Source organism: Balaenoptera ricei, chromosome 4 (genome assembly GCF_028023285.1).
Source record: "Balaenoptera ricei isolate mBalRic1 chromosome 4, mBalRic1.hap2, whole genome shotgun sequence".
Taxonomy (NCBI): domain Eukaryota; kingdom Metazoa; phylum Chordata; class Mammalia; order Artiodactyla; family Balaenopteridae; genus Balaenoptera; species Balaenoptera ricei.
In genome coordinates, this window is record NC_082642.1 from 101,371,769 (window position 1) to 101,389,323 (window position 17,555).

The following is a 17,555-nucleotide window of genomic DNA, read 5'->3' on the forward strand; positions in this document are numbered from 1 at the left end:
ACTGGACCAGGAAGAAATAGAAAATATGAACAGACCAATCACAAGTAATGAAATTGAAACTGTGATTAAAAATCTTCCAACAAACGAAAGCCCAGGACAGATGGCTTCACAGGTGAATTCTATCAAACATTTAGAGAAGAGCTAACACCCATCCTTCTCAAACTCTCCCAAAAAAGTGCAGAGGAAGGAATACTCCCAAACTCACTCTATGAAGCCACCATCACCCCAATACCAAAACCAGACAAAGATACTACAAAAAAAGAAAATTGCAGGCCAATATCACTGATGAACATAGATGCAAAAATCCTCAACAAAATACTAGCAAACAACACATTAAAAGGATTACACCATGATCAAGTGAGGTTTATCCCAGGGATGCAAGGATTCTTCAATATATTCAAGTCAATCAAGGTGATACACCATAGTAACAAACTGAAGAATAAAAACCATATGATCATCTCAATAGATGCAGAAAAAGCTTCTGACAAAATTCAACACCCATTCATGATAAAAACTCTTCAGAAAGTGGGCATAGAGGGAACCTACCTCAACATAATAAAGGTCATATACGACAAACTGACAGCAAACATCATTCTCAATGGTGAAAAACTGAAAGCATTTCCTCTAAGATCAGGAACAAGACAAGGATGTCCACTCTCACCATTATTATTCAACATAGTTTTGGAAGTCCTAGCCACGGCAATCAGAGAAGAAAAAGAAATAAAAGGAACACAAATTGGAAAAGAAGAAGTAAAACTGTCACTGTTTGCAGGTGACATGATACTATACATAGTGAAGCCTAAAGATGCCACCAGAAAACTACTAGAGCTAATCAATTAATTTGGTAAAGTTGCAGGATACAAAATTAATGCACAGAAATTTCTTGCATTCCTATACACTAACAACGAAAGATCAGAAAGAGAAATTAAGGAAACAACTCCATTCACTACTGCAACAAAAAGAATAAAATACCTAGGAATAAACCTACCTAAGGAGGTAAAAGACCTGTACGCAGAAAACTATAAGACATTGATGAAAGAAATCAAACATGACACAAACAGATGGAGAGATACCATGTTCTTGGATTGGAAGAATCAATCTTGTGAAAATGTCTATATTACCCAAAGCAATCTACAGATTCAATGCAATCCCTATCAAATTATGAGTGGCATTTTTTACAGAACTAGAACAAAAAAATCTTAAAATTTGTATGGAGACCCCGAATAGCCAAAGCAGCTTTGAGGGAAAAAATGGAGCTGGAGGAATCAGACTCCCTGACATCAGACTATACTACAAAGCTACAGTAATCAAGACAATATGGTACTGGCACAAAAACAGAAATATAGATCAATGGAACAGGATAGAAAGCCCAGAGATAAACCCACGCACCTACGGTCAACTAATCTATGACAAAGGAGGCAAGGATATACAATGGAGAAAAGACAGTCTCTTCAATAAGTGGTGCTGGGAAAAGAATGAAATTAGAACACTCCCTAACACCATACACAAAAATAAACTCAAAGTGGATTAGAGACCTAAATGTAAGACCAGACACTATAAAACTCTTGGAGGAAAACATAGGAAGAACATTCTTTGACATAAATCATAGCAAGATCTTTTTTGATCCACCTCCTAGAGTAATGGAAATAAAAACAATAATAAACAAATGGGACCTAACGAAACTTAAAAGCTTTTGCAAAGCAAAGGAAACCATAAACAAGACGAAAAGACAACCCTCAGAATGGGAGAAAATATTTGCAAATGAAGCAACGGACAAAGGATTAATCTCCAAGATATATGAACAGTTCATGCAGCTCAATATTAAAAAAACAAACAACCCAATCAAAAAATGGGCAGAAGACCTAAATAGACATTTCTCCAAAGAAGACATACAGATGGCCAAGAAGCACATGGAAAGCTGCTCAACATCACTAATTATTAGAGAAATGCAAATCAAAACTACAATGAGGTATCACCTCACACCAGTTAGAATGGGCATCATCAGAAAATCTACAAACAACAAATGCTGGAGAGGGTGTGGAGAAAAGGGAACCCTCTTGCACTGTTGGTGGGAATGTAAATTGATAGAGCCACTATGCAGAACAGTATGGAGGTTCCTTAAAAAACTAAAAATAGAATTACCATATGACCCAGCAATCCCACTACTGGGCAAATACCCAGAGAAAACTATACTTCAAAAAGACAGATGCACCCCAATGTTCATTGTAGCACTATTTACAATAGCCAGGTCATGGAAGCAACCTAAACGCCCATAGACAGACAAGTGGATAAAGAAGATATGGTACATATATACAATGGAATATTACTCAGCCATAAAAAGGAATGAAATTGGGTCATTTGTAGAGACATGGATGGATCTAGAGGCTGTCATACAGAGTGAAGTAAGTCAGAAAGAGAAAAACAAATATATATTAATGCATTTATGTGGAACCTAGAAAAATGGTACAGATGAACTGGTTTGCAGGGTAGAAATAGAGACACAGATGTAGAGAACAAACGTATGGACACCAAGAGGCTAAAGTGGGGGGTGTGGGGTGGAGGTGGCAGTGGGATGAATTGGGAGATTGGGATTGATATGTATGCACTGATGTGTATAAAATGGATGACTAATAAGAACCTGCTGTATAAAAAAATAAATAACATTCAAAAATTAAAAAATATATATATAAAAAAATAAAATACTGTGTTAGTTTCAGGTATACAGCAAATGATTCAGTCATATACATTTTTTTTCAGATTATTTTCCATTTATAGATTATTACAATATATGGAATATAATTCCCTGTGCTATACAGTAAATCCTTGTCGCTTATCTATTTTATGCACAATAGTTTGTATCTGTTAATCCCATACTCCTAATTTGTCCCCTCCTGCTTCCCTCTCCCTTTTGGTAACCATTAATTTGTTTTCTATGTCTGTGAGTCTGTTTCTGTTTCATATACAGATTTATTTGTATTATTTTTTAGATTCCACATATAAGTGATATCATACAATATTTGTCTTTGACTTACTTCACTAAGTATAATATTCTCTAGGTTCATCCATGTTGCTGCAAATGGCAATATTTCATTCTTTTTATGCCTGAGTAATATTCCATTGTATATATATACCATATCTTCTTAAGCCAATCATCTGTTGATGGACACTTAGTTTGCTTCTATGTCTTGCCTACTGTAAATAGTGATGCTATGAACATTGGGGTAGATGCATCTTTTCAAATTAAGAGTTTTCCTCTTTGCTGGACATATACCCAGAAGTAGGATTGCTGATCATATGGTAGCTCTATTTTCAGTTTTTTAAGGAACATCCATATTGTTTTCCATAGTAGCTACACCAATTTACATTCTCACCAACAGTGTAGGAGGGTTCGCTTTTCTCCGCATCCTCTTCATCATTTATTATTTGCAGACTTTTTGATGACAGCCATTCTAACTGCTGTGAGAAGATACTTCACCGTGGTTTTGATTTGCAACTCTCTAGTAATTAGTGATGTTGAACATCTTTTTATATGCCTGTTGGTCAGATGTGTGCCTTCTTTGGTAAAATGTCTATTTAGGTCTTCTGCCCAGTTTTTGATTGGGTTGTTTGTTTTTTCGATATTGAGTTGCATGAGCTGTTTGTATATTTTGGATATTAATCCTTTGTCAGTCACATCATCTGCAAATATTTTTTTCCATTCCATATGTTGTCTTTTCGTTTTGTTGACCACAAGACACATTTTTAGGGACTCCCCTGGTGGCGCAGTGTTTAAGAACCCATCTGCCAATGCAGGGAACACGGGTTCGATCCCTGGTCTGGGAAGATCCCACATGCCATGGAGCAACTAAGCCTGTGTGCCACAACTACTGAGCCTGCACTCTAGAGCCCACGTGCTGAAACTACTGAGCCCACGTGCTGAAACTACTGAAGCCTGCGCGCCTAGAGCCCGTGCTCCGCAACAGGAGAAGCCACTGCAATGAGAAGCCTGTGCACCACAACAAAGAGTAGCCCCCGCTCGCCGCAACTAGAGGAAGCCTGCACGCAGCAATGAAGACCCAATGCAGCCAAAAAAAAAAAAAAAAGACACTTTTAGCATATGACATAGTCAGGGTAAACAATAAAATTTGTTAGGCTAAAGATTACTTATTTACATAATATACATGAAAACTATATTCATTTTGAAGTTCTATATGACAAACTCTTACCTAGTAGCATTGAGGCAAGTTTTGATCAACCTAGGTTGCTATAATATATGGAATGATGGGTTTCGGAACAATAGTAATAAAAAAATCCTTTAAAACTAAAATGAGAACAAGAGCTTTGGCTAGTTGCATGATAGAATGCCACACAATTATCAGTTTGCTGTGTTGTCACCATCACTTTGAGAAATATTATATAAAACAACATCTTTACTTTCTAACACTTTATACCAGTGGTTCTTAAAACTCTTCTGGAACAAAGACTCTTGATAAACTAATGACAGCTCTACCTAGAAAACCTCCCCTTTGCATCAAAAATTTTTTTCATAATCCATAGGATGTTTATAATCAGTCACCACCACTGGGTGAAATCCTAATTAAAAATCCCTATTTCTTATAAATACTGAACTAGAATTTACACTTATTATTTTGGTTTATTTATTTATTTGTTTGTTTATTTATTTATTTATGGCTGAGTTGGGTCTTTGTTGCTGTGCACGGGCTTTCTCTAGTGGCGGTGAGCAGGGGCTACTCTTCGTTGCAGTGCGCAGGCTTCTCATTGCGGTGGCTTGTCTTTGTTGCGGAGCACAGGCTCTAGGGCATGCGGGCTTCAGTAGTTGTGGCACACGGGCTCAGCAGTTGTGGTTCGTGGGCTCTGGAGCGCAGGCTCAGTAGTTGTGGCGCACGGGCTTAGTTGCTCCACGACATGTGGGATCTTCTGGGACCAGGGATGGAACCTGTGTCCCCTGCATTGGCAGGCACATTTTTAACCACTGCACCACCAGGGAAGTCCTGATTATGTTGTCTAGTAAGCAAAAATTACTTTTCTGTAAGGAGGGGAATGTTGTACATTTTCAGATATGTAGAAATAAGTCTTTTTTTTTATTAAGGAATCCACTTCTACGACTGTCATGAAGCCCAGGCTGAGTTAACAGTGACAAGTTATGGAAGTAACAACATCCCACTCTGGACTTTCTTGTTATAACCACTGTCTTCTCTCTCTAACCTCAACCTCTCTACCTCTACCTCTCTCTGTCTCTCTACCAGACTCATGAGGCCTCAATCCCTGCCCTCCTATTCCTGGAAGATGCCAAAGACAGCTATGTAAGAGGCCTTTTCAGGAGAAGACGACTTCTGTCCTCCCAGAAGACAAAGCCTCTACTATGTTTTATGAGGCGGATAGCAACCCCAAACCACAGACAGGCTGGGACCTGCGCAGGCCTCAATGGAATAAGTCCATTTTAATATTTAGCCTTCTGATACAATTAATTAGAACTATGAATTAGGTAATATTCGAGTGAAAACTATTAAGGTATTAATATTTATTTAACATTGAACAATGGAAATTTATTAATTTTATAAATACTTACCTCTGAACCTATATATAAGAATAGTTAAGATGCACCAAAATACCAGAGATCACTAAAGTTTTAAATCATATTTCATAAACAAAAGTATGCCATTTTTCTACTATCTCATTAAGTACTTAAAAATTATAAATAGGTTCCAAGAGCAGTTAACTACAAGTTTCAGAAAAATATTTTTACCTAAACTCTTTTGATAGTGTTCTTTTGCCTTTTCCCTAAGAGTTCTTGTGTATAGCCTGTCTTTCCTGAAGACCTTACGATCCTCAAGGGGAAAAATTGTTTCTCCGAATGGCAAAAGAGATTGAAAACAGTGAAATATATTATCTGCTAATAAGTTCAAGCTCAAACACCAATTTCTAAGTGGTAGAAGCTTCTTAGGGAGAAATAGGCACAGTGACTGACAGTGTTTCCTTTGCATTAACACCAAAAAAGGGTCATCACCTCTTCTGTGATTAGAACAAGAAAAAGACTACAACATGACTTTGTAAAAAGATATAAGGAAAAATGAATTTCCATGGCACTAAAGATACAAATCAATGAGCAGCTTTACCTATGGAAACTATGAATCACATTTTGCAGTAGAAGTGTGGAATAACAAAATGAATACTAGAACGAAATTTATTATTTAAAATGCAGTACCCCAAGTGTGGGCAGAACAAACATAAACTGCTTTCCATTCTCATTATCATGTCTTAAGACTATTTTCCTACAGGTAGCTAGTTATGTGATATCTGAATAACCATTCAGAAGGATTTATACATGCAAAGAGCCAAGGTTGATATTTCTGAGAAATGCTCTGAAAGCAATTATTAAAATTCAAATCCAATTAACAGATATCTAGGTATCACATACTAAAACCTATAAACTTTATAGTTTTTTAACCTCACGTTTAACAAAAAAATTAAGACATATAACACCAACTACACATTCATATAATAAACAGGATATCACAAATTAGTACCTCAATAATTATCAAATTTAGATAATAAATGTTACAGTAGCCCTTATGATGGAGGTATTACCTCAGTCTTACAGCAGCTATGAAATCTCTTAAAGACAGAATTTATGTAGGTGAACAGAAACTTGTGTATTTCTGCCTAAAACACCTTGAAAAGACATTAATTGATGTTAGGAATTATTACTATTGAGATTATTATGTATTACTTACCAGGTCCTGAGACTCCATGCACAAAACCAAACGTGCTTTCTTTATCTTCATCACGTATTTTGGGTAGCTTGGAGAAATCCATCATGTTAACTTACCTATGGTAAAAAAAAAAAAAAAAATTAAGTTATAATTACAAACTTTAAAGCAAAAGAACCAATATAGGTAGTGAACTTTGGTGTATTCTTGAGTTATTACCACGTATTCAAAGTAAAATATAAAATTCTTAAGATTTGGTTAAAAGTACCTCATTCCTGGATAGTCTACAGTTATTAAAGCTCAGAATTATATATCCGTATGCAAGACATTCAATAGAAAATACCCCATGGAATGTAACAGACTGTGAATTATTTCCAACGTCTGATCTAGCCTGACAACATCTTGCCCTCCCATTATTTCTCTGACCTCCTCTCTAACTACTCTTCCCCTTAATCAGGCTGCATAAACACTGAACTCTTTACCATTACTCAAAGCACATACACATTCTGCCTCAGGGTCTTTGTACATGTTGTTCCCCCTGTCTGGAGTACTCTTCTGCCAGATGTCAGCTCCTATATACCTGCTTCAGGTCTTTACTCAAATATCCCCTTCTCTGAGAGGCTTCTCTGCCTATCTGCCCATCTATTTAAAATACCTCCCCTCCTTCCCTGCTTTATTTTTTTATCAGCTAACAAGTTATATCTTACATTTAAAAAATGTTTAAATGTAAAATCTACCTTTAAAATATTTCTGGGATCATTTTTCCCTTTTTTCTTTTTTCAGCAAAACACAGAATAGTGTAAGAAATTTAGTTCAACTTCTTTACTTTAGAGATGTGCAATCTGAAAAACCCAAACAATGAACTATTCAAGTCCAAATAGAAAACTGGTTACAGATCCCAAAGTAGAAAGTTTCTATGTAACTGCTGGTCTAACTTATTACTGACAATTTAATAAAGAAGATAAAATATATGTATATTTAAAAAGCTAAATAATGTCTCCAAACAACCATAAAGTAAAGATCACAGGTCAATATGTAATAAAGTACCAAATAATACACACTTATTTACTAAAAGTTCAAAGATTAGAATGTTTGGGGAAAACATCTTGAAGGTCAGGTAGAATTAGCATAGGTAAAGAAGGAGAGCAAAAGGCATTTCAGGTGGGGAAATAACGAGAACAAAAGAAGGGAAATAAAAATTTCAGGAACAGTTAACAGACCAGCCTGACTGGAATAAAAGGTTTATGTTACGGCAACAGTGAGAAATAAGGATTAGAGAGACTTAATTTGTGGGTCTTGAAATGAATGCCTAGTGGACTTTATCCTACAAACAATAGGAAATAACCGAAGATTGAGGGAGAACTGTTATGAGAAGAATGATGTTTAACCAATCTAACGTTAAGTAGGGGAAGGGATGCAGGCATGAAGAGAAGTTGAAAAGCTCTGGAAATAGTTATGGGTTGAGTGTCAATATGTTACCAGAGTTGTCACCAGACCCTTGCTCAAAACCCACCAACCCTCCTTGGAATAGGAACTAACGTATATCTTTAATCACAGGGTCTGGACACAAAGAAAGGAAGCTATAGGAAGAGAAAAACAAAAACCGGATAGAACCAGCTGAAACCAAGATGGCGATGAATCTGAACTCCAAGAGACCCCGAGTCTCTTTCTATACTGATTTTACTACATTAGTGTACTAAATGACACACCTACCAGCGGCCGTGACTGGAAGTCACTGACCAAAAAAGGACAGAAAAGTGGTGGCATCCCATTTCCAGGAAAATCTGCCTCTTTCCCAGAAAACTAATGCATATGCATCCCCATCATTAGTCTCACTCCTTCCCCCCATTATCCTTATTCCTTAAAAGCAAATCCGTCTTGCCATTAAGGCGAGAACTTGATTTGTGAACTAAGTTCCCACTTATCCATTCTCTGGCCATTGAATAAAGCTTCTGTTGCTTCAATTTCTGCTTTGGTTTCATTTTTGGGCTGCTGGAACCCTAATGGAAAAAAACCTTCTCTGTGGAGGCAGAGGGCCTCAGTGGGCTAGGGCCCGAGCAGGGGTCCATACAACTTAACTGGTAACAAATGGACTCAATTTATTAAATGTTTACTGAGCTCCTACCAAGGAAAAGGTACTGTGTTAAACTTAGGGAATAAAGACTATGAATAAAAGGAGATTTCACTGGCTTTAAACAACTGTACCATAAAACAAAATTACTTAAGTGTTCAAAATGACAACACATTGGGAGCAAAGGAGAAATTGATTCAGATGTGGGAAAAGTGTAAACCATTGGGGATGAGTTAGGGGAACAGGTAACTGGAAAGTAAGTTTCAAGGCTGAGTTGAGTCCAGATAGAAAGAATACAGAAAGAGAGGAAAATCAAACCCTGAGGCTTAGGTATTAAATCAGGCAGGGTAGAGTGGTGTTTTTCAGTCTTTCCGGAGTCATTGAAGGACGGCTACAGAACCCTACACTCCTTGGAATACAATTTGTAATCCATTAACCAAGGTATCAAAGAATTCCAGAGGGGAGTGTAACAATACAGTCATTAACAGTGGATTTCTGGTTTGATACACTTAGTGCCTTCAGAAGGGGGATGGTGTACAGGGATAGCAGGGAAGAATTAAAGAGTGATTAAAGAAACAAGCAAGAGTAAAAACAATTAAAGATCAAAACCATATGGTGATTCACTTTGTTATACAGCAGAAACTAACACAACATTGTAAAGCAATTATACTCCAATAAACAAAAAATAAAAAACAAAAAACACCACATGGCGATATGGGAGATCTTCCAAGTGAGAAGAATATGATCAAAGGGGCAAGAAAAGTACCAATACCTTAAAGATGGTATCAGTGATAAGGTAGAGACTATCATCATTTTGGTCGTTTATTGATAAAGATAAAGTTAGTGTATAAGTCCTTGGAAATCATGGAAAAATAATAATAAATCTGATATTACAGTCACAAATGTCAATGTAAAGGAGGCAAGGATTTTGGTGTCAGTAGGAAAATTGGAGGAAGGGCAAGTTGAGGGAGGAAGTAAAGAAAAGGGGAAACTGGTTTACAGGATTTTCCAGCCTCCTAAAGATGCAGAAGGGAACTGTTGAGTAAGTAGGAATGGGACTGCAAAAGATTAGAATATAAAAAGATGAAAGTTTTTCTAGAAACTACTTAGATAACAGGGGAAAAAACAAAGTTTAAAGATAAGCATTTATTTGGGAAATGGGTTGGGCAAAGTCTTCAAAGAAGTACTAAACAAGCAAAGGACGTCAAATTTTAATCTCCAGAAAATCAAAGATTTTCAAAGTCAGAAGAGAATTTTATAATAATACAGCCTAACTTCTTCCCCAAATATGGGTATTTCCTATGATACATGATCATCTGCCTATTAAAGTGGAAATATCATGAAATATTGAGTCAGCAGGCTTAGGAAATATCCTGATTCTACCAGTGACATGCTGCAGGAGATCTTGGACAAATCAAAATCTCTTAACATCTTCATTTGAAAAACACGAGTACCACCTACCCTGGGGCTATGATTAAATTACAGTTTGTCAAAATGTTCCTTGTGAGATGTAAAATGCTCACAAAAAATTCATCTGTAATACCTACCATTTAAACAGGGCTTCAATTTTGAAAAAGCCATTCTATTTTTAGAAATCGCCTCTTAGAGAGTTGTTTTGTATCCAACCTAAATCTACTTCCCCAACTTCTACCCTCTGGCCGTTTCTTCCAACTACTGTAGCCACACAGAGTATCTTCCCTCCCCAAGGAATTCTCTTTGGTGTCTTCAACTGTCCCTCAAAGGATAGCCTTTTTCAGATCTTTCTCCCCTGAGGCTACCCTCTTCTGGAAGTATTCAGGATGTCAATGTTTCTTTTAAAACAGAACAAACAAAATTAAAAACTGTATTCTAAATGTCATATGAGTAAGTTCTGAAGAGTACCACTTTCATCTGTTCTGGCTGCTTTCTTTTTATTGAGAAACAGAGACCAAGGCTTTGAGTCAGACAAATGGAGTCTGAAATTATAAATTGTGCCCTTGAGCAAATCAAATTCTTTCAACCTTTTGAGACTCATTTCATCTGTAAAATCTACTGGGATTGTTGTGACGCACCTAACAGTAAGTCTAACAGAAAAGTATTACTGATGACTACTAACTTTATTCTGTTAGTACAAGCTAATATTGCCTATATTTCTAAAAAGAACCTAACATATTCTTATCTTCTTGTTATATGAACCAAATCTAGTCAAGTGGCTAGTTTTTTTCTTAGCTATTATGTGTATTTTACCATAACTTTATTTTCTAAAACTAAGTAGATTTTATTTTAAGCATCAGTGATATGCCAGGTGCTGTATCATAGATTGAAAATACTGTGGAGTAAGAATAGTTACAATAGGGTAACAAATGTGCTCTCATAGAGCAGTGCAGAGTGATTTAGAAGAGGCATCTAACCTTGACTTGGGCAGGACAAGAGTGACTTAGAGGAGGCTAAGCTGAAACTTGAAAGATGAGGAGGCATTAGAGTATACAGTAGAACTTTCTTACAGATGCTTTAAATCTCTTAGGGTTCATGAAGGTGTTCTAGAATGTTCATGAGGCAATAACAGTATCTGTTCTGATTTTTAAACACAGGTGTTTACATACTTTCCCTTTTAAACAACAAGAGCCTCCAAATGTATGAGCAATAATTAGTGGAAATGAAATGAGTTTGTTCATGATTCAGCTGCCTTGTGGATTTATCACTCAGCTGGATAATCCTAGCCACCATAGGAAACTGATGATTCTACAGTTTTAAACTTATTTTTAGGCATATATTGTTTAATTTATGCCAAAGGCAGCAGGCATTAGGAACAGTGATAGCAAACTAATAAGTGAACCAAGAGCCTAAGTGATAATACTATAAATTCACTTAAATATGCTTTTCATCAGATCCACAAATTTCCATTCATCTGATTAATATTCTTATAGCAAATCAAGATGATTCTACTTTTTAAAAAGTCATTGTTGGGCTTCCCTGGTGACACAGTGGTTGAGAATCTGCCTGCCAATGCAGGGTTCGAGCCCTGGTCTGGGAAGATCCCACATGCCGCAGAGCAACTAGGCCCGTGAGCCACAACTACTGAGCCTGCGCGTCTGGAGCCTGTGCTCCGCAACAAGAGAGGCCGCGATAGTGAGAGGCCCGCGCACCGCGATGAAGAGTGGCCCCTGCTTGCCACAACTAGAGGAAGCCCTCGCACAGAAACGAAGACCCAACACAGCCAAAAATTAAAAAAAAAAAAAAAAAAAAGTCAGTGTTTACAACAGCCAAGATATGGAAGCAACCTAAATGCCCATCAATAGATGAATAGGTAAAGAAGATGTGGTATACAAATATAATGGAATATTTCTCAGTTATAAAAAAGAACGAAATCTTGCCATTTTCAACAACATGGACCTAGAGGGTATTATGCTTAGTGAAATAAGTCAGACAGAAAAGGACAAATACTGCATGAGTTCACTTAAATGTGTAATCTAAAAAACAAAACAGGACTTCCCTGGTGGCCCAGTGGTTAAGACTCTGCACTTCCACTGCCAGGGGCACAGGTTCCATCCCTGGTCAGGGAACTAAGATCCCGCATGCTGCACTGCGCAGCCAAAAGAAAAACACAACAAAACAAAACAAATGAAGAAACATAACAAAACACAAACAGAGTCATGGATACAGAGAACAAACAGGTGGTTGCCAGAGGGGAAAGAGGTGGGGTAAGGAAAGAAATGCGAGATTAAGAGGTACAAACTTCCAGTTGCAAAATGAATGTCACAGGCATGAATGTACAGTGTGGGGAATATAGTCAATAAGTATAAAACTGGAAGGAAAAAAAAAGTCAATGTTAAGAGGAGAAAAACATGATGATGGTCACAAGTAATTTAGCTTTTTGTACACCATTGTATGATATGCAGAGAAGTGGTTACAAATACATTCAAAAACCAGCTCTTAACACATCTTTCATGATAAAATAAGAAAATTATGAAAACACCAGTTTTTAAAGAATAAAATGTAGGAATTCCAAGCACTTTTGTCCATTTTTGATGCTTCAACATGTTAAATTTTAATCTCGGCTTCAGCAACTCAGACCTTTATATTTGCTGTGCCCTGCCTAGAATGTCTTTTCCTCACTCTCATGAAATAGTCCCTCTCTTCCCATTGTCATCCTCAATGCTCTTACCCTGCTTTTCTTCATAGAAATTTTAACTACCTGAAAGAATATTTTTTCTTTTTAATTTACTTGTTTACTGTGTTTAGTATAAGCATCTGTATCACTCCCTAGAATACTTAGTTTCATGAGGGTAATGAAAACAGTGCCTGGGCAAAGAAAATAAGCACTCAGTTAATAGTTACTGAATAACTTCATACCCCCTAATACCATCTCCATTTTACAAATGTGGAAACTGAAAAATGGAGGTGTACGTAACTTTGCCCAAGATCACAAAACCAGCAAACAGTAAAGGTGGGATTATGAACCGAGGCAGTCTGACTCCAAAGCCTATGCTCTTTAAGCACTGCACTCTGCCTCCTCAATTAACTAGGCTGATTTCTATTGTATACATCTAAACAATCCTATGTGGTACAGAGGGCAATAGTCTCTACCTCAAGACTATATGTTTTATCTTATTAGACACAGAGCTGCAACATTCAGATTCCACTTCAAGGAAGTGGATAGCCTACAGCTGTCAGCCCTTCAGGGTCGGCCTCAGATGCAGAGAGCTGCCTTGCCCACATTCACACCCTTCATAGAGCAAGCTGCACCGGGTGACTGAGCAAAGTGGGGGTATAAAGAAAGGCCCAGCCCTATCACCCCAATGCGGGACATGTCACAAGCAATAAATGCTCACTCCAGATCATCCCCCCTGGTCAGCTGAGGCTTTGTCGGGCTTGCATTGCATTTGCACTTCTTTCCCAGACCAACTCTGTTTCCGTCCCCTTCCTTTCACATGTGTTGATCCTTAAGAAAATCTTATACACCAGACTCCTTTTAGACATCTGATTCCAGAGAACCTTAAATACTTACAATGAACAAACTGAATAATTACTCCCTGGATAACTGAAACTTAGACTCACACTTGAAGCACTACAATTTTTGGCCTGTTTTCTGTCTTAGTAATCTTGTAATTAGTTACTTTGTGAAATGGAAAACAATACAAAAGTGGGTTTAGAAAGCACGGCCCAATAGGCAATTCTCTGGCTAAGGTTCCCATACAACGGAAGCCTTAGTTTCTGAAAGGAACTTGCTCCTCCTCCTTCAACATAAACCTTAGATACAGCCCATCACCGGTAGTCACAGGAAAAGAAGTCTGAAGTACTATTTTCTGATATTGGAAAATATGTTTTCCTGGTCCATAAGTTTCAGGCTCCAACCTCTTAACAGTTAAACACTTTGAGAAACTTCCAAGGATCAGTCCAAGGTAACAGGCTTTCTTGAACATTAAAATCTGCAATTCCCACAGCACAGATATAAGGATATATACACACACACACACACACACACACACATATATATATAGATAATATACTTCTAAAGCTTTTTCATCAAAGCACCCCAGTTGCAGAAAAACAAGTAAGCACTAAAGTAATAAATACCTCCCCAACACTTCCCCAGAATCTTGACAGACAACAGGATGTTACAGCAGTCTACTGTAAGCAGCCAAATTTCTTTGTCTGCTCTTATTTACCCTCTTAATCCAAACAAGTTTTGCCCTCTACTTCATCATACACAATGTGTGTTTTACAAGAAAAATATGGAAGTGTTTCCTCCCCACAAATAAAATAAAAACGATAAATTAGGTAGACATATTATATTGACAACCACTGAATAGGGCAAAGCATATAGCAGTTTGATAGACATGGTCATACAACATACTAATTTGTATCCATTAACCACCCTTCATTGTTATCTATGAAAAGAGTGAAAATAAAAATACCGCACTAAAATCTTCTGCTTCACTACTGAATGCTTATGTCTCTATGTGAAAAAGCACAGGCCTTTTTTCTTTTTTTGGCCATGCGCACGGCTTACGGGATCTCAGTTCCCCAACCAGGGACTCAACCCATGCCCTCGGCAGTGAAATCGTGGAGTCCTAGCCACTGGGCTGCCAAGGAATTCCCAGCGTAGGCTTTCAAAAATGTTAAGACAACAACCTCCCAAAACAGTTTAACTTGCTATAAGCAAATGATACTGCAAGTCAGATTATACTGAAAGTTAATCTTATGCCAAATGTCCATAAGATCCAAACTATCATGATATGATTTAATCCTACATGAAGTTTTATGTGCTATGTAATAACTCCTTTCTAATACGATATGCAGCTATCATTGTTGCTTTCAATCGTTTAAAAAATAAAAGCATATTTACTTTAAAAACAGCTGCTTTCACGAAAACAATGTGTTATATGTACCTGCGCTCATAGAGAAATCAACTCGATTATATTTTTAAAATTGGCTTCAGCTGCTGGACTCCTCTTTTAAGGATAAAAAGTAAATGCAATTAAAACCAAGCTTCTAGGGACTTCCTTGTGGTGCAGTGGTTAAGAATCCGCCTGCCAATGCAGGGGACACGGGTTCAATCCCTGGTCTAGGAAGATCTCACATGCCGCGGAGCAACTAAGCCCGTGCGCCACAACTACTGAGGCTGCACTCTAAAGCCTGTGAGCCACAACTACTGAAACCCACATGCCGCAACTACTGAAGCCCGCACTCCACAACAAGAAGCCACCGCAATGAGAAGCACACGAACCGCAAAGACGAATAGCCCCCACTCACCGCAACTAGAGAAAAGCCCGCACACAGCAATGAAGACCCAATGCAGCCAAAAAAAAAAAAAAAATCCAAAATTCTAATAGTCACAAACTGTAACCACCCCCCATATTTGTGAAAGATTTAAAAAAAAACAAAAAAACAAAAAACCCTGCTGTAGAAGGGGAAAAATCCAGATAGCACAGGCAACCATCCGATCTAATGAGTCACCAGTCTCTCCCCCAAACGCTGCAGAACACTGCAGTGGCAAATCACAACACCAGAGGCCCAGTTTTGTTCCTTCTGTTTTACAAGATCCCTTACAAATTGTTACTGGTTAATGCACTATACCTAGCAATTTCATTAGTCGAGAAATGTTTTCACTACCAGTCTTGGATGATACAATTGTTGGAGGCAAGGGTAAGGTGTTATGTAAAAGCTAAATACCAAGGTTCTAAGACAATATTTATTTACATACAAAATCCTTAATTGATACCGGGGCACTTCATTGATACTTAACATAACGCTTGGAAATATACATCCTATCCAACTGACTGAAGACTATCTTTGGAAATAATAGATTTTTTTTTTTTTTAAGATGAAGAAGAATCTAGTTGATTAAAAGCAAATACTTATTTTCATACACAGTTTACCTTCTTGGAGAAAGGCATCAAGAATCTGTCTAATATTTTTATGCTTGCTATAAATTATAATGAAAGTTATAGAATTGGTAGAATTCCAGCTAATAGCACTACCTTATATTCATATAGTACAAAATCATTTTGTGAAGCACTTTTCTATTTATTTTATTTAACCTACCTCCCTAGCAACACCATTAGAAAGGCTTATGTGGCAGATTACTGACTAGCATAACTAGTTCCCCCTTTTTATCTTGTTAGGAAAACCCTAAATTGGTTCAAATTTTGGTAGACACATCAAGGTAATTCCAGGTCCCCTGTCAATGACTGGTTTGGAAATGAGCATGTTATGATGTTCTGACCAATAAGGGGTAAGGCAAAGTCTACTGGGGAGCTTCTGGGAATGATTTCTTTGCTCTCTTAAAATACACAGGCCATGAAAAACACTTTTTCCCTTGGGATCTGGTCATCTGCATGGGACATGCAGCCATCTTGGGACCTTGAAAGAAGCAAATCTAAGCAGACAGGCCACCTTGCTAAGGACAGCAAAACCAAAAGACAGAAAGCATCTGGGTCCTTGTTGCCTTTATAACATTACAGAAAGGAGAGGATTTCAAGAATAAATATTTTTATATGGTATACATATTTCATGGTGTTATTTTTTTAAAAATGGATAGGCCAAAAGGCTAAGAATAAAGGCAACTATAAGGTCATTACTTAAATAGTTCACAAAAAATTACTTGAGATGGACTACAAGGAAATATGCAGACAAAAGTGGGAATCAGAGTAGAGAAGTATAGAAAGATCACAGATGGCAAACTGGACTAACAGAATCAGAAAACATTTATTCCTACTACAATAAAGGCACACACAGATAACACCCTTTCACTTATTAAAATACAACTAATCCTGTAAAAGAAATAGTAAAGATAAAAGCTAGGGTGGACAATCAAGCTGGGAATAGAATTCAAATCTTATTGGCTACATATTCTTATGCTTTGATGACAAGCTTATCCATAAACAATTTTGATAGCATTTCTAGAAATAAACAATCACAGATTCCTTTCACTTCAAAATTTAAAAAAAAAAAAAAAAATTTTAAAAATAAAATTGGGTTATACTGAGGTGATAATCCAAAGCATTAACCAGAATAACAAAATACTCTATTTAGTGTATAAGTTCTATGGTTTGAATTTATAGGCTAGAAGCCTATGACCAATGGTAGAACTGTCATATGAACAGACTCAAGTATCCCTGCCTTCAGGGAGCATAAATTTATCATTTTCTTACTCTCTTCCCTCCATATAGCATGGAGCCTTGCACAGCAGTAACTCAATAAAATGTTCTGATATTAAAAACAGATAAACTACTAATTGTTAAGCCCATATCACACTCCGGGCATTATGTTAAAAAATAAACACATCTCAT

At 37.1% G+C, this 17,555-nt stretch overlaps 1 protein-coding gene across 1 annotated transcript in view; it reads right to left on the minus strand.

The window, feature by feature from the left end:
* The window catches only part of ATP6V1A (ATPase H+ transporting V1 subunit A), a 57,954-nt gene that overhangs the window by 23,346 nt on the left and 17,053 nt on the right, over nt 1-17,555 (minus strand). Inside the window, exon 2 of the mRNA XM_059921112.1 lies at nt 6,735-6,829. Coding sequence (XP_059777095.1) covers nt 6,735-6,819 — 85 coding nt within the window. The 5' untranslated portion in view covers nt 6,820-6,829. The remainder of the gene's footprint in view (nt 1-6,734; nt 6,830-17,555) is intronic.